The sequence below is a fragment of the Carettochelys insculpta genome, chromosome 2 (assembly GCF_033958435.1).
Source record: "Carettochelys insculpta isolate YL-2023 chromosome 2, ASM3395843v1, whole genome shotgun sequence".
NCBI classification, from domain to species: Eukaryota; Metazoa; Chordata; order Testudines; family Carettochelyidae; genus Carettochelys; species Carettochelys insculpta.
In genome coordinates, this window is record NC_134138.1 from 57,744,804 (window position 1) to 57,772,073 (window position 27,270).

General features: G+C 42.5%; 1 protein-coding gene across 1 annotated transcript; it reads left to right on the plus strand.

Moving 5' to 3' along the window:
- The first annotated feature begins 1,281 nt into the window (after nt 1-1,281).
- LOC142008254 (uncharacterized) lies at nt 1,282-27,239 on the plus strand. Its single transcript, XM_074985443.1, has 8 exons — nt 1,282-1,575; nt 3,187-3,301; nt 4,618-4,802; nt 12,452-12,606; nt 13,763-13,925; nt 17,299-17,457; nt 20,104-20,271; nt 26,609-27,239. The coding sequence occupies exons 1-8, from the start codon at nt 1,282-1,284 to the stop codon at nt 26,774-26,776; spliced, it is 1,407 nt and encodes a 468-aa protein (XP_074841544.1). The 3' UTR covers nt 26,777-27,239.
- Nucleotides 27,240-27,270: the final 31 nt, after the last annotated feature.

Sequence of the window (27,270 nt, forward strand, 5' to 3'; positions counted from 1 at the left end):
TTTTAAGCCTACACCTGCCCTAAGCAACTTGCTAATGCTGGAGAACCACCATTCAACTTGAAGATAATATTAAAGAACGTTTCATGCTTCTGGCTATGTATTCAAAATACCAGTCAAGGATTTCTGCTTAACCAGCTGTGATACCTTTCCTGTTGTATCCAGAAGAGAGCAAAAAATGCTAGAAAGCTATATTGATCTTTCCACTTAGTTTGCAGAAGCCTCCCACTGTCTTCTGTATTCCACTTGTTATTTAATTCCACAAGGTGCTGGCACCCGATGAGGATTCCAGCTACAACAGAAGCTAATGAGAATAAAGCAGCAGTTCCTAACCTTTTCCAGATGGTGACCCATTGTGACAATTCAGGAAGACTTAGTGACCTCAAGGCAATTCAAAAAACTAGCTGTAACTAGCTAATTTTGTGCCTGAGGCAAGAATATAAAATGGTGCCCCCTCATGTTTATGTATTCATAGTAGTGATTTCATAGAAAAGGGGACATACATTAATAAAATAATGTGTATTATAGTTGATCTCAGTTGTAGTGGGGGCGGGTAAGACCCTGATCCTCAGAACACTCTCCCCTGCTCTCCCAGCTTAAAGGCCACACGCAGAAGCTGCGGGGGCGGGGGGAAGATAACAAAAAATGAAAACTGACACATCAGCTACGTAGGGCAAAAGGGGGGAAGAGAGGAGGGAGAGAAAATTGCTTACTGCAAGAGTCGATTAAGTGGCTTGCCTGGGAGGGCTACAAATATCAAAGACGGAGAAGCTGTCTTTGTAATGTATAATTCCTTCTCTATTGAATGAGATAGCTGTTGGATGTAGCAGCATTAAGGAGCTGCAAATGGCTTCTTTAAGAGCTACATGCAGCTCTGAGCTGCTGGTGACTCTTACATCTAATCGCAACCCATGTTTGGGTCCCAACCAATAGGTTGGGAATCCTGGGAATAAAAGGTTCAGGGCTGAGGCATTGGCCCCTTAAACAAAAGAGTAAAGAAAGATGAGGGGTTTACTACAGGTAGTTATTGAGGGCTTGATTTGACCCCTATTTCCCTATAAAGGAAAATAGGAATGTACCTAGAAAACCAAGTTCTGTGCCTAGTGACCCCCATGTAGTTCCACTGATTTCCATGTGAAGAGGTGGTCCGAATTTAAATTCTTAGGTTAAAGTCTGCATTGTGTATGCTGCTGTTCCACACGGTTTGTGCTGTAAACAGTTTGAAACAAGCCCTGGCTCATCAATGGCTTTTCCTCTCCATTTGCCGTTAGGCATTCATCCATCATGCACAATATCTATTTACTACCAAATCCAGAAGGGACACAAATTATGCTTACAGCATTTAATGTACGACAACCAAGCAGCAGTAACTATTGTCTGTTTTTCCTTATCAATCCTGAAGCAGTATTATCTGACAACATAACAAAGAACTTCCTGGAGAAATCTGAACAAAGTAACCTCATGACCATCGCGGAAAGAAGGCCATGTACACAAGCCTCTAATATTCCAGCACTGGCTCACTGCTGGGACTCTGCTAGCATAAGTGTCCGGCTGTATAGTGCTTTGAGGGATATGGCTGTAATGATTGCAACTGCTGCTTGCAGAAGTTGTGCACCATGAGAAGCACAAGATATATTGTTAAAGCATGAAAAAAAGGAAACAAAAGGTGCAATGAAAACATCACAGCAGAAGCTTGCTTTTACTGTCTAGCCCAGTTCTGGAAGATGCTTACTGAAGGACTTGTGTGTGCACACAAGTGAATTTTCCTTTATTAATAACAGAGGTAGCTGTGTTAGTCTGTACTCCAACAAAACAAAACAGCAGAAATGTAGCACTTAAGACTTACAAAATGACTTATTTCATGATGAGCTTTCTTAGGACATTCATAAGTACAGAGGACCAAAAAAAACTGCAATAAAAAACTGAAAAATCAAATACATAGGACTGAAGGAGGGTGATGAGGGTAGGGGTGGACGTTAATTGTCCTGCCTGAGATAATTACGAGCATCAAAAGAAAAGGAAGCAGTCCTTGTAACGGGTGAGGCAATTGATGTCTCTGTTCAGACCACGTGTTCATGTGTCAAATTTGAATATGAATTCCAATTCACAAATTCCTCACTCTAATTTGCTTTTAAATTCTTTTTGCTCTAGGGACACAAATTCTCAGGTCTCAGAATGTGTGTCCTAGAACAAAAAGATGCTTGTAATTATCTCAAGCAGGACAATTAACATCCCACCCACCCTCCTTCAATCCTATGTATCTGGTTTGTCAGTTTTTATTGCAATTTTTTTTTTGTTCCTCTGTACTTATGTCAGTCTGTACTGGAAATTAGATTGATCTGATGAAGTGCATCTGTCCCATGAAAGCTCATTGCCAAATAAATCATTGTTAATCTTTAAAGTGCTACATTTCTGCTGTTTTGTTTCCTTTATTAAGCATTTTACAAGCAGAAATGACATCAGTGATTTAACAAGAGGCTAGTAGGTATATGGCCTCCTACAGCTACAGATAGTGTATTTGTACAGTTCCCTGAAAGCAAGTTGACATTTGTACAGACTTGTTTTCATTATTACATCTTAATAATAAAACAGGAAGGCTGCCTGATATTGTGACCAGCTACTGACTTTGGGCATTGGTAAGTGATTGAAGCATCTTCTTAGCTTCAGTTTTGTTGACTTTGTGAGCAATTAAATGGGACTGTTTTTGTACTGTACAATATAAAGCCAACAGCAGTGGATACACAAGCTTCCCTGCTGTGACAAAGGTGCACAGAATAAGATCTTAATTATAAGTGAAGTCCCCATGTAACTGAAGAAATCCTACTTGAAGGGCAGCATTAACTTAACATTTCCTGGGAAGCAAGAGTATTGCCCAACCTGTAGCGGCCCTGCCAGCTCACAGGTGGCTGGTATATTTTGTATTTGAGAATCCCACTCTGGAGGGGGGTGAGAGCATAAAGAACGGATCCAATGAGAGTGGAGTCTTTGTTTTCAGTTTTAATTATTTAACATTTTTCTATTTTTTCCCCAGGCTGTGTTCTTTTTCCTTGCTTCATTTCTCCATTTATAACCAGTCTATTTTTCCTAGTGTTAAGTGTAGAACTCTTTCGGCACCCTCAAGATTAGTCAATTCATGTTACTCTCAAACACTAGTAGTTAATTCTTATTCTCAGTTATTCCTATTTGTAGGAGTTACAGTCAGAAATAAATACTGCTCAGCTGGAACTTGGAAAGAAAGAGAACAGCACCAAGTTTTTCAAGGCAGAAAATCAAGCCCTGCAGAAACGTCTGCAAACTCTATCAGGTAGTAAATGATGATTCCCATGTGCTGTGCTTATCCAAGCCTGAACAAATTATGTATATGAGAGTGAACAGGTTAAAAATATAAAAGTAGGGTAAAGTGGAAATACTGGTGGGAGGAGAGGTGGTGTTACTTTGGAATACTTGAAAATAGTCTGTTATATGAAAAAGCTTCCACAGAAGCCAGAGTTGTGTTAGATGCTGGACAGAAGGGAAAAAAAGGCAAGACGTGTAACCAAATACATGATAGCTAGTGGGTGTAACAAACACTATTGCCTTGACTATTCTAGGAGAGCGATCTGTTGCTGGTAACAGGTGCAGCTGAACTGGTCTGGAACATGGTGTAACCACAGAGGCAAACAATTAACCCACGATTAGCTCCATTTTCAGAGACCACAGTTAAAAGCAGTAACTATTTCCTTTTGATCATGCTAATTACTCTTATTTAGTAACTGATGATTTAACGGCACAATACTCACAGTTAAGCTGTGTTGAAGACCAGCTGAAATCCACCCGTTGCTGACACAAGTTGCTGCAATGGGGACACGTTCTTAGTGCTGACAAGCCCCTTGGGGAGTGGAATACAATCTCAGGGTTATTTTGTTTTGGCAAATGCCCATCTGACCAGTTCAGTGTAAGTTCTTCACCGGTCTGAAGAAGTTAGCGTTCTTCTTTTAGGTGGTAGCAAAGAGAATTTTAGGAGGAATTTGAATAAGGAGAGTGGTAGTTTGAGAGTTCATTTTATGCATAAAGAGAAATAATTCATTACAATCTTAATAGGGACTATTTAAAACCAATGGTATTTGTAGTTAAATTTTATTTAACAATCTAAAAATAGTTGTTCTCCATCAGGGTCCAGGATCCTCTCGGAGCCACCAAGCAGAGCCAGTGTTAAGACTACTGGGGCTCAGGGCAGAAAGCTAAAGCCCCAGTTTGTGGAGCTGAAGCCCAGAGCTGCTAGTCCAGTCAGCTGGGGTGGAATTCAAAGCCTTGGAGAGCCCCCTGTGGCATGAGGCCTCGGGCAAGCGCTCTGCTTGCTAACCTTAATGCTGCCCTTCACTTTTACACCCAGAAAAACAAATTGCGACACTTCTGGGCTGTGGAATTTTTATAGTATGTTCGGAGGGCCTCAGAAGGAAAAGGCTGAGAATTTATAGTCTAAGCCAGATTCTCAATCACATTGTTAGGGAATCATTTGTTTTTTGAACACTAGTCCCTTGAACAAACTATGCCACGGTTTCAGAACTCAGGATGAAGATGGAAAGGGCACTGATTTCAGTTTATGGAACTAGTGTTTGAAAGACTGCTGATTTCACACAGATGCAAATATTAGAGAAAAGCTCTTGTTAATGGAGGATGTTACAAAGCTGAAGAAACTTACTGAGATGGCCATTCAGGACATTTCACACAAAGAAGCAGAGCTACTAGGAGTCCAGCAAGAACTACAGAGGGCCATGAATTCTGTGAAAGAAAAAGAGCGTGATCTCCATCACTTGGAAAACCAAGTAAGTAATTTTAAGTACTTCTGTTCTTGATTACATTTACACATCAGACGTTCAGATGCTTAGACATTAGAAATAGGGAATGTCTGTTAAATCATCACTCCTGCAGGACAGTCTCCCTGTCTGATCTAGTTTGAAAGTACTTGTAGCAGAGCAGACTTTCATCATTTCCTTTGGAAGACATCCGCACAGAATGATCAGAATATTTTCCCCATCTAGCAGAGTCTTAGTGCACCCTTGAAAATGTCAAGGAGCACCCAAAATTTTGACGTTCAGGAGTTGTGTTTCTCATGGTTATCCACTCTGCTGGACTTCAGAGCCTGCTGGACAGTTCTCCAGATAAAGTCACTTCAGTAGCTAAATCTCTGTGCACTAAATCCTGCTGAGCTGGTCAACAGTTTAGCATAATCCTGGATGTGCAAACTAAATATATTAGCCAGCGTGGCTCTATGGCCATAATTCAGCAAAGCCCTTTAATCACACGACTAATTTTAGCATATGGACCCTGATTCAACAAAGTTCAGAGAAAAAGTTTGCTTTTGGTTAATCAGGGTTCAGGTCAGAGAGACTGGACTTTATTCAAGAGTTTTAAAAATTAGTGTGAAGAATCTGGAGAGAAAGATGGTCTCTTATCTAGCAACTGTTCAGGAATCTTTGAATACAAAGTGTAACGTGAGAGCAAGTGACTCAATACTAGAACATCAGAAGTAGTAACACAAACCAAATGGAGGAAAGCTTAGCCACATAAAGATGATAGCTAGATAAAGAGCCACATTCTAAATGGATTAGTCACTTAAATAATCAAGGTAGTCTAGACAAAGTTAGGGCCAATTCATAGGGGAGTTTTAAATGGGTATTGAGAGGCTTAAATAGCACCACCACATTAATACAAGTAAGGCAGCACGCAGTTTAAAGCTATCATTTTAGGCTTCCTGTTTGCAGACCTCTATGATTGTTCGTGTTGTGGAAAATATAAGGTTTTGGATTTTTTAAAGTAATTTTGAACCAGATTGCACAGCTGTAGAAAATGAGTCCCTACTTCTACTCCACACTATACAATATAAGGGTGTGTGTACACTAGGAACTAACTTTGAAGTTAGGCACTACTTGAAAGTAGCCAGCCGAGAGCCTACACGCATTTTCCCTTACTTCGAAGTTAAGTAGGGAGCCCAACTTCAAAGTCCTTACTCCACGTCTGGGAATGGAGTAGTGCCCTACTTCAAAGTTTAACTTCGAAGGAAGGTATATGTAGACGCTCAATTTCAAAGTTATTTTTGTAGTGAACACAGCCTAAAAGTTCCAACAGGGGCTGGAAAAACAAAACAATGTTTATTGAAAATTCCCTGAAAGGCATTTTTCTCAACTCTTTGAAATGGGGTCAGTTTATTTTTTTTTTTAATTATTCACACTTCAAGTCATAAGAAATTTATAACAATGTACATTATATCAACACTCAAATTCAAAGATTTTTCAAGTCAGATTCTAGTCTGGTTTACTTAAGACAGCCATAGAATTTCACCAAGGGTTTTGTACATCATATTTTCTGTTTGAGCTTCACCAGACCTTTCAGAAAGATATCCAGTCTTGATTTGTCTTCATGTGATGGAGAATCTGCCACGTCCCTTAGCACGTTGTTCCAATGATTGATTACCCTCACTCACTGTGAAAGACTGTGCCTTGTTTGTAGGCTGAATTTGAGCTTTAGCTTCCAGCCATTGGTGCTGGTCATCACTGTCGGCCAGATTACAAAGACCTCTGGTCTTTGCCTGCTGAATTGCAGGTGTGTAATAGACAGTCCAGAACAGAATCCAATTTGGACTTCAGTGTATAATAAATCAGGAAAGTGATCTTCTAGCTGCTGACATCATCAGCCATAGGGGATAGAGATAACTTGGGGGGTGCAGAGGAAACAGGAAAACAAGTTTTTGCAAAAAGAGTATTCCAACTGTTATGGAAAAGATTTGGAAATTTTTGTATTGCAAACTTCTTGTCCTGCACTTTTTCAACTATTGCTTATCAGTTAATTGAAAGCACTTCAGGGCTGTTGCCTTCACTTCACCACAATTCACTTATGGATTGCTGCCAGCACTTTGAAATAGCACAATCCATTTCACTTCATAGGACGTGACACAAAGTGCTGTAGCTAAGGAGTTACATGAGTATATGCACCAGTACATTTTTTAAGTAATATCGTTTAAGAAAATCCATTGTGGCACAGCTCCCCATATTACCATTAACTTGGTTCTCTCTTGAATAAGTGTTTCATTTAGACAAGAGTTGAGAGAAAAAAATTGTTAAATTATATTATTACCTCAAGAACTTCTGATCAGCATCAGTTCAAATTCAGGAGAATATTCATAGAATCATAGAAGACTAGGACTGGAAGGGATCTCAAGAGGCCATCGAGTCCAGCCCCGTGCCCTCATGGCAGGACCAAGCACTTTCTTGACCATCCCTGAAAGCCATCTATCTAACCTCTTCTTAAATATCTCCAGTGATGGAGATTCTACCACCTCCCTTGGCAATTCATTCCAGTTTGATCACCCTGACAGTTAGGAATTTTTTCCTTATGTCCAACCTGAACCTCCCCTGCTGCAATTTAAGTCCATTGCCTCTTGTTCTATCCTCAGAGGCAAGGAGGAACAAGTTCTCTCCCTCTGCCTTATGACACCCTTTTTGATACCTGAAAACTGTTATCATGTCCCCCCCCCGTGCTCAATCTTCTCTTTTCCAAACTAAACAAGCCCAATTCTTTCAGCCTTTCTTCATAGGTCATGTTCTCTAGGCCTTTGATCATTCTCGTTGCTCTCCTCTGGACCCTCTCCAATTTCTCCACATCCTTCCTGAACTGCGGTGCCCAGAACTGGACACAATACTCCAGCTGAGGCCTAACCAGCGCAGAGTAGAGCGGGAGAATGACTTCTCGTGTCTTGTTCACGACACACCTGTTAATCCATCCTAGAATCATGTTTGCTTTTTTTGCAACAGCATCACACTGTTGACTCATATTTAGCTTGTGGTCCACTATAACCCCTAGATCCCTTTCTGCTGTACTCATTCCTAGGCAGCCCTTTCCCATTCTGTATGTGTGACACTTATTGTTCCTTCCTAAGTGGAGCACTTTGCATTTGTCCTTATTAAACTTCATCCTGTTTGCCTCAGCCCATTTCTCCAGTTTATCCAGATCCTTTTGAATTATGACCTTATCCTCCAAAGAAGTTGCAACCCCTTCCAGCTTGGTATCATCTGCAAACTTAATAAGTGTACTTTCTATGTCAATGTCTAAATCGGTAATGAAGATATTGAACAGAACTGGTCCTAAAACAGACCCCTGTGGAACCCCACTAGCTATACTTTTCCAGCAGGACTGAAAACCATTAACTACTCCTCTCTGGGTACGGTTATCCAGCCAGTTGTTCACCCACCTTATAGTAGCCCCATCTAAGTTGTATTTGCGTAGTTTATTGATAAATATATTATGTGAGACCGCATCAAATGCTTTACTGAAGTCTAGGTATACCACATCCACTGCTTCTCCCTTATCCACAAGGCTCGTTATTCCATCAAAGAAAGCTATTAGATTGGTTTGACATGATCTGTTTTTAACAAAACCATGCTGGCTGTTCCCTATCACCTTACCACCTTCCAAATGCTTGCAGATGATTTCTTTAATTACCTGCTCCATTATCTTTGCTGGCACAGAAGTTAAGCTGACTGGCCTGTAGTTTCCTGGGTTATTCTTGTTCCCCTTATTATAAATGGGTACTATATTTGCCCTTTTCCAGTCTTCTGGAATCTCTCCTGTCTCCCACAATTTTCCAAAAATGATTGAAAAAGGCTCAGATACCTCCTCTATCAGCTCCTTGAGGATTCTAGGACGCATTTCATCAGGCCCTGGTGATTTGCAGACATCTAATTTTTCTAAGTAAATTTTAATTTGTTCTTTTCTTGTTTCAACTTCTAAACCTACCCCTTTTTCACTAGCATTCTCTATGTCAGGCATTCCTTCAGATTTCTCAGTGAAGACCGAAACAAAGAAATCATTAAACATCTCTGCCATTTCCAAATTCCGTGTTACTGTTTCTCCCTCCTCACTGACCAATGGCCCTACCCTCTCCTTGGTCTTCCTCTTGTTACCAATGTATTTGTAAAAAGCCTTCTTGCTTCCCCTTATGCTTGTAGCTAGTTTGAGCTCATTTTGTGCCTTAGCCTTTCTAATCTTGCTCCTGCATGCTCATGCTGTTTGCCTATATTCGTCCTTTGTAATTTGTCCTCGTTTCCATTTCTTATACGATTCCTTTTTTATTTTGAGATCATGCAAGATCTCCTGGTTAAGCCAAGGCAGTCTTTTGCCATGTTGTCTATCTTTCCTACGCAGTGGGATAGCTTGCTTTTGGGCCCTTAATAATGTCCCTTTGAAAAACTGCCAACTCTCCTCAGCCGTTTTTCCCCTCAGTTTAGCTTCCCATGGGACCTTACCTACCAGCTGTCTGAGTTTACCAAAATCTGCCTTCCTGAAATCCATTCTCTCTATTGTACTGTTTTCCCTTCTACCCTTCCTTAGAATTGTGAACTCTATGATTTCATGATCACTTTCACCCAAGCATCCTTCCACTTTCAAATTCTCAATAATTTCCTCCCTATTTGTTACAATTAAATCTAGAACAGCTTCCCCTGGGTAGCTTTTTCAACCTTTTGGAATAAAAAGTTGTCTGCAATGCAATCCAAGAATTTATTGGACAGTGTGTCCCCTGCTGTATTAGTTTCCCAACATACACCTGGATAGTTGAAGTCCCCCATCACCACCAAATTCTGGGCCCTGGATGATTTTGTTAGCTGTTCAAAGAAAGCCTCATCTACCTCTTCCACCTGGCTAGGGGGCCTGTAGTAGACTCCTAGTAGGACCTCATCCTTGTTTTTCACTCCTCTGAGTCTAACCCAGAGACTTTCAACCCATCCATCTCCACCTCTGTCCAAGTGTGTACATTTTTAATACACAAGGCAACACCTCCTCCCTTCTTTCCCTGTCTGTCCTTCCTAAGCAGGCTGTACCCTTCAATACCAACATTCCAACCATGAGTATTATCCCACCAAGTTTCTGTGATGCCAACGATATCATAGTTGTATTCATTTATTAGTACTTCCAATTCTTCTTGCTTATTTCCCATACTTCTTGCATTTGTGTATAGGTATCTCAGACATTGATTTGGTCTTGCCTCCCAGTTTTGCCCTGGCCCTCTTTTTACTCTCCCAGTGTAGCCCATACTTCCTCCCATTTCAGATTCATCTCCCAGGTATCCATGCTCTCCACTTACCGGCAGGCTTTGTTCCCCCTGCCCCCGTCGAACCTAGTTTAAAGCCCTCCTCACTAGGTTAGCCATCCTGTGTCTGAATATGGTCTTCCCCCTCCTCGAAAGGTGAACGCCATCTCTGCCTAGCAGTCCTTCCCGGAAAAGGATCCCATGGTCAAAGAAACCAAAGCCTTCCTGGAGACACCATCTACGCAACCAAGTATTCACCTCTAGGATACACCTGTCTTTGCCTGGGCCCCTACCTCTGACAGGCAGGATTGAAGAGAATACCACCTGCACCCCAAACTCCCTGACCTGTGCCCCCAGAGCCCTGAAGTCACTCTTGACCTGCTCAGCATCACACCTCGCAGTGTCATTAGTGCCCACATGGATGAGAAGCAAGGGATAGTAGTCAGAGGGCCAGATAATCCAAGACAATGCCTATACTGATCTATATTCAAGTGTGGGAGGAATCTAAACTTTTTTTTATGGCTTCTCACCGGCCGAGAAAACACAAAATGTAACAATCCACCCCCACACATACAGATGGGTCTAGTTCTTGTCTGAATACTATTCGTATACAGGAAGCAGTGGGTTTAGGAACATACAATCCTTTCTCAGCCACAATCACAGCAACTAAATCAAAACAGGAAAAGAAACATTACAATGAGATCTTTCACCAAATTAAATTTTAAATACATATAGCATTACTGAAGTCCAAAAGTATCTACCTATATAAAACTTACACCAGAAAACCCCATGCATACAGACACACACCTTTCATTAAACAGATTTATCAAAGCTATTGAATGATCTTGCCCCCACAATGGGGGGCATGCGGTGGGGGCTGTTTCCTGTTCCATCTCGAAGCAGGATTTTATCCTTTTAGAGATTGTGAAACAACCATATCATCCTCCATATGCTCCACATATAGCACAAACAAGTCAGGCAAAAAACACAAAATGGTTTAGTCCTACCTAAATAAAAAAGCTAGATATTTAAGATATGAAGATGCTGCTTCTCTGGAAGGATGAGGTGGGATGGTGTCCCTAGCCTCTGAGAACCTGCCAGCCCTGTACAGATACAGTGCTAGACAATTTTCTCCAGCTCCACGATGTTGGGCATGTGCACATCTAAGCGGAATGTATGGCTGCATCTACTTGAACTGCAAGCGATTAAAACTGTGTTGAACTGAAAATGTTTGACTTTGATTCAACCAAGCATTTCAGATCAATTCTAAGTAAATCCCACTTCCTGCCCAATTTGGCCATTTTTTATCCTGTTTTGTTTTTAAATGGCTAAATTGGAAAGTGAAATGTTTTAATATTTTCCATTTTTGCCGTTAAATCACACTTGATTTTATGAATAATTCGGGAACACTAAATACTTCTTTGCAAAAATTCAACTACATGAAAAACATTGCATCCTTCTACCTGAAATTCATTAGGTAGCTTATTTTCCCCCCACCTCCCCCTCTGTTGTGCAAGCAAGAGTTCAGTTGTAAAGAAATGGGATGATCAGTAGAAAATGTGTCAAAAACTACTTATGTCCTTTATAAGGACCCTGGGACTTTCAAAGGGAGCAAGAGAGTAAGGTACCTAACTCCCACTGACAGACACTGGGATTAGTTCACCAGCTCCCTCAAGCCTCTTAAAATCTGCAGTGGAGTGTTCTGTAGAACAGGAGGAAGGGAAAAATGGGAAACCTAATCTGTGCGGTATCCCAATACTAACATGATGAGGGGGGCATCATGATTCTCCAAGCTGCTCAGACTGTACTACGATAGGTGAGAATTCTTGGGCAGCACATACCAACGAACAATAATTCACACTAGAACCACCATGAGGTTGCGCCCTTTCTGACCAAAGGCCTTGCTACTGTGGGGCATTTGGCACTCATTCTATAGCATTTCTCACATAGGCAATAATGGTTTTGGACTTTTTGAGATGCCCAGGAGAAGCATGCAAAGGACGTTGCTGAACATGGGTTTCACAGTATCTCAATGAAGTATTATCTCCATGGTAGAAATGACAATTGTTTAGAGAACTCTAGATTAGTGGCCCTCTACCTTTGTTTACCATACCATGATCCTCAGGTTAGTATGTAAGTGCTTTGTGACCCTCTTGTATTTCATGATTGAATGGATGGCTCACAAGACCTGTAGGCCATCCCCAGATAAGAACCTGAAGAAAGCATGCAACTGGAATTAACAGAACTATTCAGAGCACCACCTTTGCTTCCCAGAAATAGATTTTGTGCTTCCAACTTTAGGTTTTAAATAAAAAGGAAAAAAATTTTAAAAAATGGAAAAGGAAGTTTGCCATGCTCTTCATGTCTAAATCTCCACTTCGGTTTGATCAGCTCCACCAACAGATTCAGCAACACCAGGATATGGAAGCAAAGCTTGTGGAAAATAGGTCAGAATGTGTAAGAGTCCAAGCCTTGCTCCATCAGCTGGAAGAGAAATACCTTGCTTGTTCCCAGGCCATGCAGGAGCGTATTGCCAAAGAACTTGGGTAAGAACATCTGCAATTTACTTTTTTTTCAGCAGCTGGTGAGGAGAGGGGAAAGCATGGTTTGGAGGTGCTTAGCATATGTACTTTCCAGAGGCAACAGGATGCTTGGTGTCTGCAAAAAAAGGCATATCAGCACACAGGGAGAGCTAGATATTTATTTAGAGACATTTTAAAAATGAATTTGGAGTTCAGGGAAGGCTTTTATTGATAAGAAAATTTTCTTCTGTTTACCCAGGTATAACATGAGCCAGAACAATTTAAGCTTCTCCACACTGACTTTCTTAGTGTGAGGAAAATTAATTTGTGCCTATTCTTTGCATTGATACTCGTGAGCTGAAAGTTACAGTGATGGTTTGGACAACGTGGGCACGTAAGGGGTCTCTACGGGGCATGACTGGAGGCTACCCATGTGTCTCCCTGGCCTAGTCCCGGAAGAGCTAGGCTTTCACCATGTAAAAGGAGATGCTGGATTTATGGGTTGATGTAATGCCAGACTCTACAGTGGCCAGTTCCACAGAATACATGCCCTTTATATTGTCCTCAATCTTGGGAATATTGAGGGCTTATATGGGGAGAGGGTGGAATGGCAGAAGGCTCACTCATCTCTACCATGTCCTTGTGTTGGAATTTTTGAGGGAGTGAATCAGATTAAGAATGTTGTACAGCACCAAAATGTTTTGGCTAGCGGGAGTCAGGACAGCACAAAATTTCAGATGGTACATTATTTTATTTAATGGCTAAATAGCCTCTCTCGCATGGTATTTCTTGAACATGATGAGTGATTCAAATTGAGAAAATAAAAGGTTCTTCTACCTAATCTTGTGAGCAATTCAAGCTCAATCGAACAGTATGTCTGAGAACAGCAGCACCAGAGGCAGATCTGTGCAGGAAATGGTACAAACAGCTTAGAGAAACAAGCTGGTCTTTCTCCAAATATTACCGAAGTATCAAACCAACCCAAGAGGCACAATTTAATCTTACAAAAAATTGCAGTCCTGCCAGCCCAGAAATAGACGATGAACTGCATACCTTTCCCCACAGAAAACAACTACAGTTTAAATCAGACTTCAACGTCAGTAAAACTATAACGGTAATATTGCTTCTTACAAAACATCAGCAATATTGGATTTGGTGCTAAAATTGAATCTGTGTTTAGTGAGGAAGCGGAAAAACTAAAGCAGCAGCTCAAAGAAAAAGAACTTTCTGCTGACGAGGATAAATATTTGCGCAACAAAATGGCAGAAGATCGTGGATCTCTGACAAAAGAAAATGGTCTCTTACAGTCTCAAGTTCTGGAAGCCACCAGACAGCTGGATAGAGTAAGTTTTGTTTTTTAGAAGGTTTGTTTTAAAAAAATCAAGCCTTGGAGGTATCAATCATTGTTCACATTGCCCTCCCCTTCGGTACCCAGCTGAATCCAGGAAAGCCAACGATTCAGCCAGTGGACCAAATTCATGATGCATCCTTGTCACATGCTGCCTGAGGGATATAACACACACACACTAAAAAGAATAAGGCCATTCAACAGCAAGTAGCAGCAAGTGACTAACTTGAGTAGGTACAAGTTTTTTTTTTTTAAATAAAAAAACTTAATAGCCACAAGATATATATTCCACTGGAACCAGTAAATCTAACACTGCTCTCTGGAGCTGCTATTCTGTAGCAAGTGGGTCTATCCCATGAAAGCTCATCACCGAATCATTTTGTTAGTCTACATTTCTGCTGCTTTGTTTTGTTTAACTACACCTTATGTTATGCTTTACTACACTCGTTAATACTAAAAGTTGAGCACAGTAGCTTAATTTGGGACTGGCATATTGAGATACCTTCCAAGTTCTCCTTCCACTACATTTTCCCAAACGCATTTTTGTCTCCAGATTTCTTTACTTGGTTATTTTTATGAGGCATAGAGCAAAGCTAGAGAAGAGTTGATCTGACTCAAGAACAGCGGACGAGTATATTGCAGGGTCAGCAACCCCCACAGCATGGGTGCCAAGAGTGGTATGTGAGCCCGGCCCCTCCCCTCCTCTCCCATGCTGCCTGTGGATTAACAAAAGATCAGCTAATGCCTCCAACCGCTACCAAATGGTAAAGCTCTGCATCTGAAGTTATTAATGAAGCTGTTGTAAGTAGGACTATCAGGGACTTTAAAACTCACTGGCACTCAGACCATACATAGACCTCAAAAGGCCAAAATTTCAGCACTCCGCCAAAAAGTTGCTGAGCCCTGGTATTGGTATACCACACATCTGGAGTTTCTCGGAACACCTCTTGCTTTATGTACCTTTACACATTAAATTGTATCATGCTTTGGGATTGGTTTGCTTACTTTGTAGGAACCAATCCATGTACACCATTCTCTGCCCACATGCTGTTCCTGTATAAGCTGATCTTCACATTCCAGGGTTTATCTTGTCCATTGTCTCAAGCAGCAGAGTGGCTAGCACAGACATCCTGACTCCAGTATGCTCAATACTTAGGTTCCTATTTACTATGTAACCTTCCATTCACCTTCCCAAAACATGCCAACTAAAAAAATTAGGCCAGTTACTTATGTCAAGCCAGAACTACATTTCTGCCCCTTTTAGCTTCTTGGTTTTTAGGGATGTATGTTTCATTCATATCCTATTGCAATCTCTCTGCTCTTTCTCAAATTTATCAACAAGCAACACAGCCACAAGATCACAGTAGTTGTGACCACTTGAACCACCATGAATATTGGACCATCCCTGGACTGCCAAAAAAACAGGAGAAGAACAAAAGTGATGGTAACTCCTGTTGCATAATTTACCACTAAGCAAGACTGCACTGAGTTTTACTGCTATGACTGAGATTCTTAAACAACCATTTTGCCTTATTTAATTTCATACTTATTACACCAACCTGCTTAACCCCCTTCAGCTCTATAAAGTTAACATCTGCATAAGTGCATCATTTAGCTTCTCATTCTCTTTCTTTAGTTCACTCACTCCTAGGTTTCTCAGCAGATTTTGCTTCACAGCTCTCATCTGATCATTGAGAGTCTTGCACTCATTTATCAGTTACAATTACAGTTATCTGTTGCCACCTGTGGATATTATTTTACGTTTCAGTGGCACTGCAACCTTTTCTGTGTTCTACCACAGTACTAGTCACAGTACTCCCTCTATTCTCTTAGCTTTCTCTTTAGTTAATATGTGTTTTTGTTTTTTTCCCCCAGCATTTTTTTTCTAATACTGTTTGCTGGCAGTCCTTTTGCATCCTGTTCCAGTCTCCCAATATCACTTCCCTACCAAGGCCATAGGAAGCTCCTTTAGACCTGAACTAAGTCTTCATTGTCCTGGATAGCTCAAATTTAAACCCTTCCGACACCACTGGTACACTAGTGGGTTGCAATCTTTGATAATAAAGCCACCTATGAATATAACCAGCTACACATTACCTGCTCCTGATGAATGAATCTGAGTTACAGTACCACTACGTTGAGATTCCCTTTGAGACCTTTCCACGTGGCTTCCCAAAATCTGTTTGACTCTGTATTTCCTCATTCAGCTGTGGTAATATGGTGTACAGCAAAGCTATGCTGAGCTTGTTTATATAGAGTGTACTATCTACCTCTTCCTTTCTATACACTTACACATTGCATTACATTTACTATACATTGTATTGCATTCTGTGATTGGCTTGGTTACTTTGTAGGAACCAATCCCTACATGCTTTGTTCATGGTAAGGCTGATCTTTACATTGCAGATTTACTTTGTCCATTGTTCCACTCATTAGGTATTCCATCTTATTTTAGCTAGATCAGACATCCCGCATCCAGAATACTGATAATCAAATCCCCATTTACCAGTTAATCTTCCATTCACCTTCCCAGACACACCAGTTAAGAATGAGGCCAGTTACTTATATCAGGCTTACATTTGGCCCTGTTCAAGATTCAGCTGTGCCTTAAAGTGGGATTAACATTAACAAATGTTATGTTACTCTTACCACCTTAAATATAAAAAGGCCATGCTCTCCAGCAGTGTCCTTCATTGGTGTACATGCAAGAATGTTTTCATTAAGTATCTGCAAGCACATCTGTAAAAGTGTGTTTTGTAAGAGTAAGGCTACGTCTACACTTAGTGGGAATCTCAACGGCTGCTACACAATTTTAGATATACCAATTGTGTACCTAGAATCGATTTTGCAGACATCGACTTTGGTCCCCGTTCTGACTGCAGAATGTCGATATTCCTTAATCCTTGTGGCTCGCATGGAGTTCTGGGGTTGAATGTGCAGTTTCACGCATGCACAAAATGGCACCCTGGAAGATAGGCCCTAAGCATTCAATCTTCTGCAGACAGTGTAGACCTGTCCTATGGCTACATCTATACTCACAAGGAAAGTCAACGGCAAATTTTAGGTACACCAGTTGCATACCTAAATTAGACTTTTCAGCCGTTGACTTGGTGGCTGTCTTCACGGCAGAAGGTCAATGGGAGCACTCCTCCTGTCGACCATCCTTAATCCTTGTGGCTCGCGAGGCGTTCTACGGTCAACATTGACCCCAGAATGTGCAGTTTTGCACGTGTGGAACAGTACCCCAGAGGGCTGAACCTGAGCAGTTGAATTTCCACAATAAGTGTAGATGTAGGCTAAGTTCTAACTTCTATAAAAGTCATCCAAGTTAAACTAGGACTAAAACTTTCATGCATGATTTGCTACAGGAGAGGCAGCTGAGAGAGGAGGAGAGCACCTGCCATACAAAGAGGATTTCTGAGCTAGCCTGTGAAAAGGAGAAAGAAAGACAACTTGAGATAGAACTCAGTTATCTGAAGAGATTATTGCAAGATGAAAGACAGAAGGCTCTTACTGCACAAGAACAGGTATTGCATGTTTGGTCTGAATTTTTTGACTTTACTGTCCCATGCCATCTGAACACATTTAAAGAGCTGAAGTTAGAGAATTTTTTCCCTTGTAAGATTTCAGATTAGTATTTTCAACAAAAATTCCAAGCTCAAAAAGGATCTTAAAAAAAAAAAAATCAAAACCTGACCTATACAATTGGTAACAGGTTGCTGGTTTAGGATTGCATTGCATTCACATAGCTCTTGTGTAATGTTAGAATGGTTGCTGGAGTTGGATAGACCTCACGTTTGAAATATTTAGACTCCCAAGCACAACAGTTCAAATTCCAACAGTTTACTAGTGCTGAGTCAGTCCCGTAGCCTTGCAAAGTAGATAATCTATATGCACATTCTGCAAATAAGTTGGAATCTTTTGGTACGAAATTGTTCAAGTTTAAAAAATTACAAAATTTCATTTACCATAATAGCATAGGAAAATAGTGCAGCTATTCTTCAAAAACATATGAACACATACTACAAAAAACCACTACAGCACATTTCGTAAAGGGAGTATTTTTTCAGTTTGCAAATAATTCACTAACAATTCTTACTTGTGAATTAACTTGGTACTCAAAAGTATTGACTGAATAATTTGCTGACATGCACCTTGTCTGCTGAAAGGCAAGTCCAATTATCTTATGAGCTCTGAATTGCTGCAACAGTCTTGACACAAATGAGGAACGAAGACAAACATTTTCATGAATATCAGTGAAGTCCTTAAGTTAACAGCCAGTCAAATACTCAGAAACATGTACAGGTTGAACTTCTCTCGTCTGGCACCATCTGTAATCTGGCATGATTTGAGTAAGCTTATGGGTGTGGCCAAGTTGCCCAGGGTTCCATAAAGTTGATTTCCAGCCACCTGTCTTGGCTCTCACAGTTTTGTGCTATTATTTAGCTCTAATTTACCCCTAAATATCTAGTAGCCCATTAAGCAATGGAAGCGTTGGTGATGCTGCTAGACAATACTGACCTGCAGTGGTCCGGCAAATTTTCTTTTGGCCCCGGTCAGGTCCTGAGGGTGCCAGCCTAGAGAGGTTCAACCTCTACAAGTACTCACTTATTTGACTAGCTTCAGATTAGCATAATCACATTTTTACTCAGTATAAGTTTTACCATTACTGGCTCAGTCTGAATATTGTGGGGCTGGTTTTCGTAACCATGCCACACAAACCTGCAGGCAGTTGTCTACAGTTACAACATTTGGATAGAAATCAGAACTTGGGCACTTGCACTCATGCTAGTGTGAAGATCAGCAACCTGTGGCTCTCTAAGGAGTCATTTGAGACTTCAGGCACTGCTACCACTGGCTCCTCTTGTGGCTCCCTGCCCTGCCACAGCTGAAATAATGGAATTACATTTAATTGGTTTAACAGCAACATCCCACTTGCTGGCCGTTATACCAATTAAATTTAGATCCATTATTTCAGCATGGAAGGGCAGGGAGCTGCACACGCTGCAGGTAGGGGAAGCAAGCAGGAGAACTGGGGCTGGGGGGGGGGGCAGTTGAATTTGCCTCTGCTGGTGCCATGCAGCCCTGCTGAAGAGGTGGAGGGAGGTGGTGAATGCAAGGAGAAGTGGCAACACGTGGATCTGGAGGAGCTTGCTGGCCGAGACAGGTTAACCTGGCGGATGCAAGGAGGGCTGGTTTGAGGCTGAGAGGGGTAAGCCTGGGGATAGGGGGTGAATTTGGGGACTGAGGCAGGTAAAGCCAGAAGGTGGCAGTAACAAGTTTCTAACTGGTACAAATCAGTGTGCGTGCTGCTGTTAAAATAGGGGTGATAAAAAGTATGGTTTGATGTTATTTATTAAGGACTGTCTCCTATTCACATGCAATGTGGCTCTTGAAATATTGATTTTGTAACTGAATTTGAAAAAATGACTTCTTGCTATTTTGGTTGCAGACCCCTTAGTTGTGTATGAATTAGTTAAGATGCTTGTGTACAATTCCAAGGCTGTCACTCTCAAAGCCATCTGAATTACAAGTAAAGTAAAAAGTGTAAGTTCTTCCCAGCGGAAGAGGGAAACATTCACAAACAGCACAAACACTGTAACACCCATAATAATTCAGATAGTTGTGTGACTTTTTGTGGGTAAGTTCTTAACCAAGGATTGCATTATGTCTAACTTCTGACAATTCTGTTGTCTATCCAGCACCTTTAAATTGCTTAATTTATAAATCTGAATTAACCCTCCCCCCCAAGTAATGCAATGGTGACTGAGCAGTACAAGATAGTACTTTCGTTTCTCATCCTCTAATCAAGGAAGCTTATTTGTTGAGCACAGACAATGTTCTTAAGCTTGTGAAGAACAATTAATAGTACTCAATGGCATTTACACACCAAAACAGACAAAACTGCCTGGGGAGACCTAGAAATTGTTTTTGCATATTTACTGGCTGACTTTCTGCCACATATATTTTATAGTTTTGAATTATAACTGGCTATTCTATTATTCTGAATACAGAACATTAAGATACCCTTTTTCTGCACAAAGGTAGAGGCAGACAGCCATCTCTAGCAGATTACTGAGCAACCTGATGCCACAGGAAATGACAGTTTGTTTAATGCTTCAGCCATCCTCTGGAAACTTAAAAATGCAAATGTCCATTCATTGTATCAATAGGTACTACATCTCCAGCAAGTAAGGAAATCTGTAGATCTAAATGGACAGTCACTTCAGAACCAGCTAACAGATTTAGAAAGAAGATGGTCAAGAGCACAACTGGAAAATTCAAACCTGCGAACAGAAAAATCTCATCTGGTAGAATGTATTTCTCAGTTACATAAACAGGTACATAAATTCACTTCTTTTTAAAAGAAAAAAAGGTGGTAGAAATTTCACCTTACAAGTCAGTCACCTTCCTTCATAATGACAATACTAACGAAAAATATGAAGTGGTCATTTAAAGCTTCATCTAGTTATAGACAGCCAAAATTCTCTTCTAGCCTTACATCAATATAAAGTGGCAGAACTCCCAAAAATGGTTACCCACCTTTCGTAATTCTTCTTCGAGATGCATTGTTCATGTCCATACGTGTGCGTGTGCCATGTGCATCGCTGTTGGAAGATGTTTTTCCCTAGCGGTACCCATCAGGGCAGCTGTGGAGCCCTTGGACTGCCATTTCCATGGTAGCATATGTAGACCTCTGCCAACCTAGCTCCCACTCAGTTCTTTCACACCAGTTCGACAGAGGGGAGGTGGAAGAGGCTGGACTTCACAGAAGCAACACATCTCAAAGAACAGTTACGAAAAGTATGTAACCCATTTCTCCCTCTGAGCGATTGTTCACGTGTATTACAATATGTGACATACCAGCAGTTTGTATGGAGGAAGGAGAGACATCAATGTGTCGCTAATTGCAGGACTGCCCTCCTGAACACATCATCACATGCTTGCTGAACGATGGCATAAATGTGCTGTAAAGGTGTGCATGGATGATCACATTGCTGCCCTGCAGAAGTCCTGAATAGGGATCTATACCAGAAATGCCGGTGATGAATCAGAAGTCCTTTTGTGCACTCTGCTATGCAACAAAAGATGCAGTGATTTGCAAAATGGCATGGTATGCCCCATATAGAAGGCCCATGCACGGTTTATATCCTAGAGTGCAGCACCCTGTCAGTGACATGGGACTTGAGGGGGCGGGGGGAATGGAGAGAAAAATGTCGATTGACATGGAAAGATGACAACCTTCCTAAGGAATGAAGGGTGTGAGCACAGCTGCACTTTATCTTTATAAAAGACAGTATACGTGGACTCAGAAGTAAACACCCGCAACTCCGATACCCATCTGGCAGAGGTGATAACCACCAGGAAGGCTACTTCCTACTAGAAGTAGGGTAGAAAGCTGGTAGCCAAAAGTTCACGTGAGGAGTCCATCAATTGGGAAAGAACCAGATTCAGATCCCATTTTGTTAGTTACTGGGTGCTGCACCTGTGGGTAGTCTTTCTCCCTACCTGAGCACTAGTGCAAAATTGCAGCCAGGTGGACTTTAATTGAAGCACAGCCAGGTCCTGGTTTATTCAGGCGAAAGAGAGAGAGTCCTGAAGCAGCAGAACAGCAATCTGCAGCTGAGGTATGCACTTACTGGGGGCGGGGGCGCTAAGGGAGCACCTCTTCTGTTTTCTGAGCTAGATACCCCCAGAGGAGGGGCTTACCGTTGCCCATTAACACTTCACGGACCGAGTCTGAACACAGCATCTTGAGGCAGTTTAGCCACAGAGCTTCCGCACTGTGAGGTGTAGCACTACCAGGTTCAGATGCTGCAGCTGGCCACGGTCCTGTGTTCTGAGGTCCAGGATTAGGGTGAGAGTCACGGGCCTGTCTACCAAAAGAGAGAGCAGTGTGGTGAGCCAGTGCTGCCTGGATCTTGCATGCACAGAGTATTACTGCTGCCTTGTCCTGGTAAATCCTTAGGAGGACCCAGTGGATTAGTGAAAATGGGGGAACACACATACAGGAGCTGGTCCATCCACAAGAGATGGAAAGCATTGGACATGGAGCCACAGCTGTGGCCCGGGAACAAGCAGAACCCAACTCTCCTTCCTGTTGTGGCTGGTAGCAAACAGATCTATCTGGGAATGACCCCACCTGCGGCAGATGGCAATGCCCATCTCTACCCTGAGAGACCACTCATGAGACCTGAGCAACTGGCCGAAGTGATTTGTGAAGATCTGCACACCAGGAAAATATGAGGCTTGAAGCTGTATGTCGTGATGAATTCAGAAGTCCCACAAGCTGAGCACTTCCCGACATCAGAGAGGAGTGAGAAACATCCGGGTGATTCATACAGAACATCACTGCAATGTTGTCCATCAGCTCAGGATGCACTTGTTCTGCAGATGGGGCAGAAACCCCTGGCAAGTCACACAAACTGCTCTGAGCTCCCAGATGTTCATGTGCAATGACAGAACTGCCACCAATCGGCTCTGTGTCCAAAGGCTGATCAGGTGCTTCCCAAACTGTGTCTGGTGTGTGCGTGAACAGAATGATCACCAGTTGTGGCTTGATATGGGACTCCCACATACACCACCTGAGGCTGTAGCCACCAAATGAGGAACTCCAGGGTCACCAGAGGCAGGGTGAACAGGTGATCCAGATACAGTAGTCCCTCAAGTGATGAGAGGGTTGTGTTCCCATACACCCTTCCATCACTCAAATTTTGCATATGTTGCGGGGGACGTGTGCATGCATGTATGTGCTTTTTTCCCCATCTGAACACACATTCTGCAGCCGGGGAAGCAGCAGCAGCAGCAGCACTTGGAGCTCTTTCTGAAAGGTAAGTCCTGGTGTGTGTGTGTGTGTGTGGGGAGGGGGGGCATTTGGAAAGGGTTAAGGCCATGGGCGGAGGGTTGGTGGAGCTGAGCCGGAGCCACATGAGAGGTTTGAACCAGTGCTGGGGGTGGGGCATTGAGCCAGAAGAGAGCGGGATTTTGAGTTGTGTGAGTTAAGTGCAACTCAAAATTGCACATTTGGAGGGTTTACAGTAGTTCTGGGAGGGCCTGTGTACCAGTGCCAACAATGCTTGCAGAGGTATACTCAGGTAAGTTATAGGACATGGGTGCCAGAGGCCATGTGTCCCAGGAGCCTCATTCATTGCATGTTGTAGTGGTCTGGCTTTGACAAAGACTGGTGGTACTTGCCATGAGCTGGAAGTGGGACTTGGGTAAGGAGGCTGTCACCTGGGTAGACCTGAGAAGGCCCCAGCAAACTCTGTTCTTTGAATGGGAGAGTGTGTGGACTTGGGCACATTTGGAATAAGGCCCAGTCAGGAAAATGTGGCCCTCACCTCTAGATAGGAGCCAGTCATCCAAATAGGGGAAGACTTGGACCCAGCTCATCAGTTGTGATCAGGCCAAAGGAAAGCACTGTGAACTAGAAATGCTGGCCTGCCACTACAAAGCAAAGAAATCCTCTGTGGGCTGGAGTGATGAAAAAGTGAAGGTACACATCCTTGAGGTTGAGGGAAGCATACTGGTTCCCTGGATCCATGGAGGGAAAGACAGAAGCCAGGGATTGCATACAGAACTTAAGCTTCCTTATGAATTCATTTAAAGTCTAGAAAGGGGCACAGACCCCCCCACACCCACCAGCTTGGTTTTGACGGATAAGGAAATAATGGGAGTAAAACCCCCATCCCCTCAAACTCCTAAGGCACCATCTCTATCCTCTGCAGAGCAAGGAGTGATTGCACCTCCTGGATAAAGAGTAGCTCATTAGAAGGATCCCTGAAAAGGATGTCAGGCGGGAGAGGAAGAGCAGGAGGAATTGGATAGAACATCCCACTCCCACCATGTTCTAGACCCAGTGGTCTGAGATGATTTGGACCCAGCCCTGGTAAAAGTGGGATAGATGGTTCACAAAGGGCAGGGAAGGATCCGGGATGGGAACTGCTGGCATGCTCAAGCACAGACTCTCAAAAGTGAAGCATTGGGCCTGATGAACGCTCAGGTGATCCTGCTCCTGAACATCTGAGAAATGAGGAGGGCCCCTTCTACTATTCCATCCACTCCTATGGCAGCCATGGCCTTGCCTGAGTGATGCAGAGAAGTGCAAAGGCAGCGGAGGTCTAAACTGCTGCTGCTGAGGGTTTCGCATATGGATGCCCAAGGACCTGATGGTGGCTCTGGTCTGAGTTGGTCTTCTCAGCAAACAAGTGCATACCATCATAGGGGAGGCCTTGGATCATGTGTTGCACCTCCACTGGTAGTCTGGACACCTGTACCCAGGAGCTACCATGCATAGCAATAGCTGTGGCCATGGTCCAAGCAACTGAGTCCAATGCAGCTTATAAAGGCTGTCCTGGTACCTGTGGAGCCTTCCTGCAGGAACACAGCAAACTCCTACCTGGCATCAGAAGGGAGGAGTTCCTGCAACTGGGAGAGAGGGTCCAGGAGTTGAAGGCATAACAGCTGAAGAGCCTTATCTGGGTGAAGACCTGCAGCTACAGACTCCCGATTTGAGTATACTTTACATCCAGCACTATCCAGCATCTTTGCCTCCTTTATTCTGGGGGAGAGAGGGATGTCCCAGTTACCTGATGCCCCCAATGGGTCTCTCCATCAACCACTGTAGACCCTGGTTGCTGGTGGGTGAACAGGTGCTCACAGCCCCTCTGGGACACGAAGTAGCACTGTTCAACTCTTTTCACCATAGGTACAATTGAGGCTGGGGTTTGCCAGAGCATCGTAGGGGTGCATGTGGATAGACAGTCAGGGCCACCCTTGCAGGACTCTCAGGAAAGTCTTGAACCACCTCATCAGCTGGGAGTTTGACGCTTTGGGCCACATGCCTGAGCAGGTCTCGTTGGGCATTAGAGACACTCAACCGATGGCACAGGGAGGTACCTGCCACCACCTTGTCTGGTAACAAGGATGATGCCACAGAGGGAATAGGATCCTCCTGTCTCTCAGGGTCCCCTAAAATATCCACCTTGGCTGGTCAGGGAGGTTTGAAACTGCCCTGGAGAGTGGCTTGTTGCTGTGGGTTTTTTTCCACAGTGCCAATGGCAGTGAAGACATCCCCCAGTGCTGAAGCCACTAGAGAAGGCAAGCAGCATGCTGCAGGTGTTGCCAGGGTGAGCATGTTAGTGCCAATATTGCTGCCAGTAACAGAGCTGCAAGTTCAGATGCCAACGGCCCCAGAAGTAGTGCACAAGTCACCAGAACAGGTGGTGCTGCAGGTCCTGTAGGTGATAGGGCAGTAGCAACTCAAAGTCAATGTGGTGGGTCCAATGAGGTCCACCTTGAACGTATCCCACATGGATGGGAGATCCAAGTTCACCAGCACTGGAAAAAACCCACAGCCCACCAGTTTTAGTGTGAACCAAGGGATTTAAAAAAAAATCAGATTTATAAATAAAACATTAGCGCTTATGATTGCTCAGTTGTCAATCACAACATGTACCACTAGCGCTAACAGTAATTGCCATTACCAGATAAGACCAGTATTCTCTCTCCAATTTTGGGATGCTAAGGAAAGTACAAGAAATCCAAGGAGGAAAGTCTGCCTTAAGGGGACTTATGGTTCAGACACCTAGGCCATGTCTACACTTAGAAAAACTTTGAAATGGCCATACTAATGGCCAAATCAAAGAATACTAATGAGGTACTGAAATGAATATTCAGCGCCTCTTTAGCATGCCACCGGTCATGGCACTTCAAAAATGCCACATTTTGCTCGCACGTGGCTCGCCTACATGGGGGTCATTTTCAAAAGGACCCTGCAAATGACAAAATCCCCTTATTCCTTCTCATCTGATAGGAATAAGGGGATTTCAACATTTGCAGGGTTCTTTCAAAAAGGACCCCTGTGTAGACGAGCCATGCACGAGCAAAACATGGCATTTTCAAAGTGCTGCAGTTGGCAGAATGCTAAAGAGGCACTGAATATTCTTGTCAACGCCTCATTAGTATTCTTCAATTTGGCCATTAGCATGGCAATTTCAAAGTTTTTCTAAGTATTGACTTAGGCCTACTGATAAGCAAGGCTCTTGTTATATTTTTATTCATTCCTTGCCTGTCTACCTCATTCAATATGAGCAAATTCTAGGAAAAATCTGGGCAAGGTGGTATCTTTTGTTATGGAGTTGTAAGCATAATTCCTTTACTGCCCTTGCAAGAAGTGAGAGAAATCTCATCTAGAATGGTTTAGAGACTAGCTGTCCAACACTCCAGCCACTAGCCATATGTGGCTATTGGACTGGTTGAGTGTGACTTGGTGGCTTGAACAAGAAATATATTTTCTGAATAATGTGGCTAGATCACTATAGCAGTAGCCACTATAGTTTCAGAACTAGTTGAACAGCACAGGTTTACAGAACTGCTATACCCTCTATATAAAGATGTAAAGCAAAAGGCTAATATAAAAATAAGGGTCCTGTTACAGATATCTTTTCTTTCAGGCTGCTGCAAAGCATAACCCCACTTGTGTCAAACTGAGTGAAGTGTTGGGGTGTAGCTGATCTAACTTTAGGAATCTGTAACATTTGCACCAGTTCAGTTTATGTACTCTTGAAAACTCAAGTTTCACTCTAGAATAAATTTTTAACATAAGGTTTCTTCTTAGGCTTTAAGTTGTATTATACAGAATTGAAAGCTATTGTCATTTTCCTTTCAATTGTCTAGATTTCTGAGAAAGAAGATGAGATCCACCACATGCATGAACATCTTCATACTATGTCCTATGACCTCAATAGTCTGAAATCTCAAGTGGAAACAGAAAATACCCTGCACAGAGAAAGATGGAAAGAGTTATCCAATATTCTAATGGCATACAAGTCACCTGCAAAATGAATTCTACTTATGAGAAAAGTTACTGAAAGGGAGCTAACCCAATAATGTTAAAAATGAAATCCATACTAGTTTCTTTTTTTACAATGGGAATTTCAGAAAATATTGAGGCACCTATATAAAGCACAAGAAGAGTGTTTCATGTTTCTACAGGACAAATGAAACCAAGTCTTAACAGAATCATTTGGAACCTGGGGAAACAGGCTAGGAACACTGGGTTGAGTGAGCATGAACAGCCCCATGTGAAGATGGCTTTCAACTAAAACCACAATCTGTTTAGCCCCTTAAAGTCCTGGTGCTTGTTAATTTCAAGGGTAGTCTCATACAATCATCACCCCTGCCCTAACCAAGGTGGCAGGTTCAATCATGCACAAACATGCTTCTTGAAGTTAATACTAACAGCAACAGATTTTTCCATTTCATTTGTAATTATAAGAAAGAGAGGTTTACCAAGTAATTGTTTAAATGCCACACAAGCATTAATAACCTCTATCAAA

What these genes read in the sequence shown, in the direction of transcription:
- LOC142008254 (XM_074985443.1), top strand. Translation starts at nt 1,282, where the DNA reads ATGCACAATATCTATTTACTACCAAATCCAGAAGGGACACAAATTATG. An exon ending in CGTATTGCCAAAGAACTTGG is followed by an intron (nt 12,607 to 13,762) that starts GTAAGAACATCT and finishes ATCTGTGTTTAG; the next exon opens with TGAGGAAGCGGAAAAACTAA. An exon ending in CTCTTACTGCACAAGAACAG is followed by an intron (nt 17,458 to 20,103) that starts GTATTGCATGTT and finishes TTGTATCAATAG; the next exon opens with GTACTACATCTCCAGCAAGT.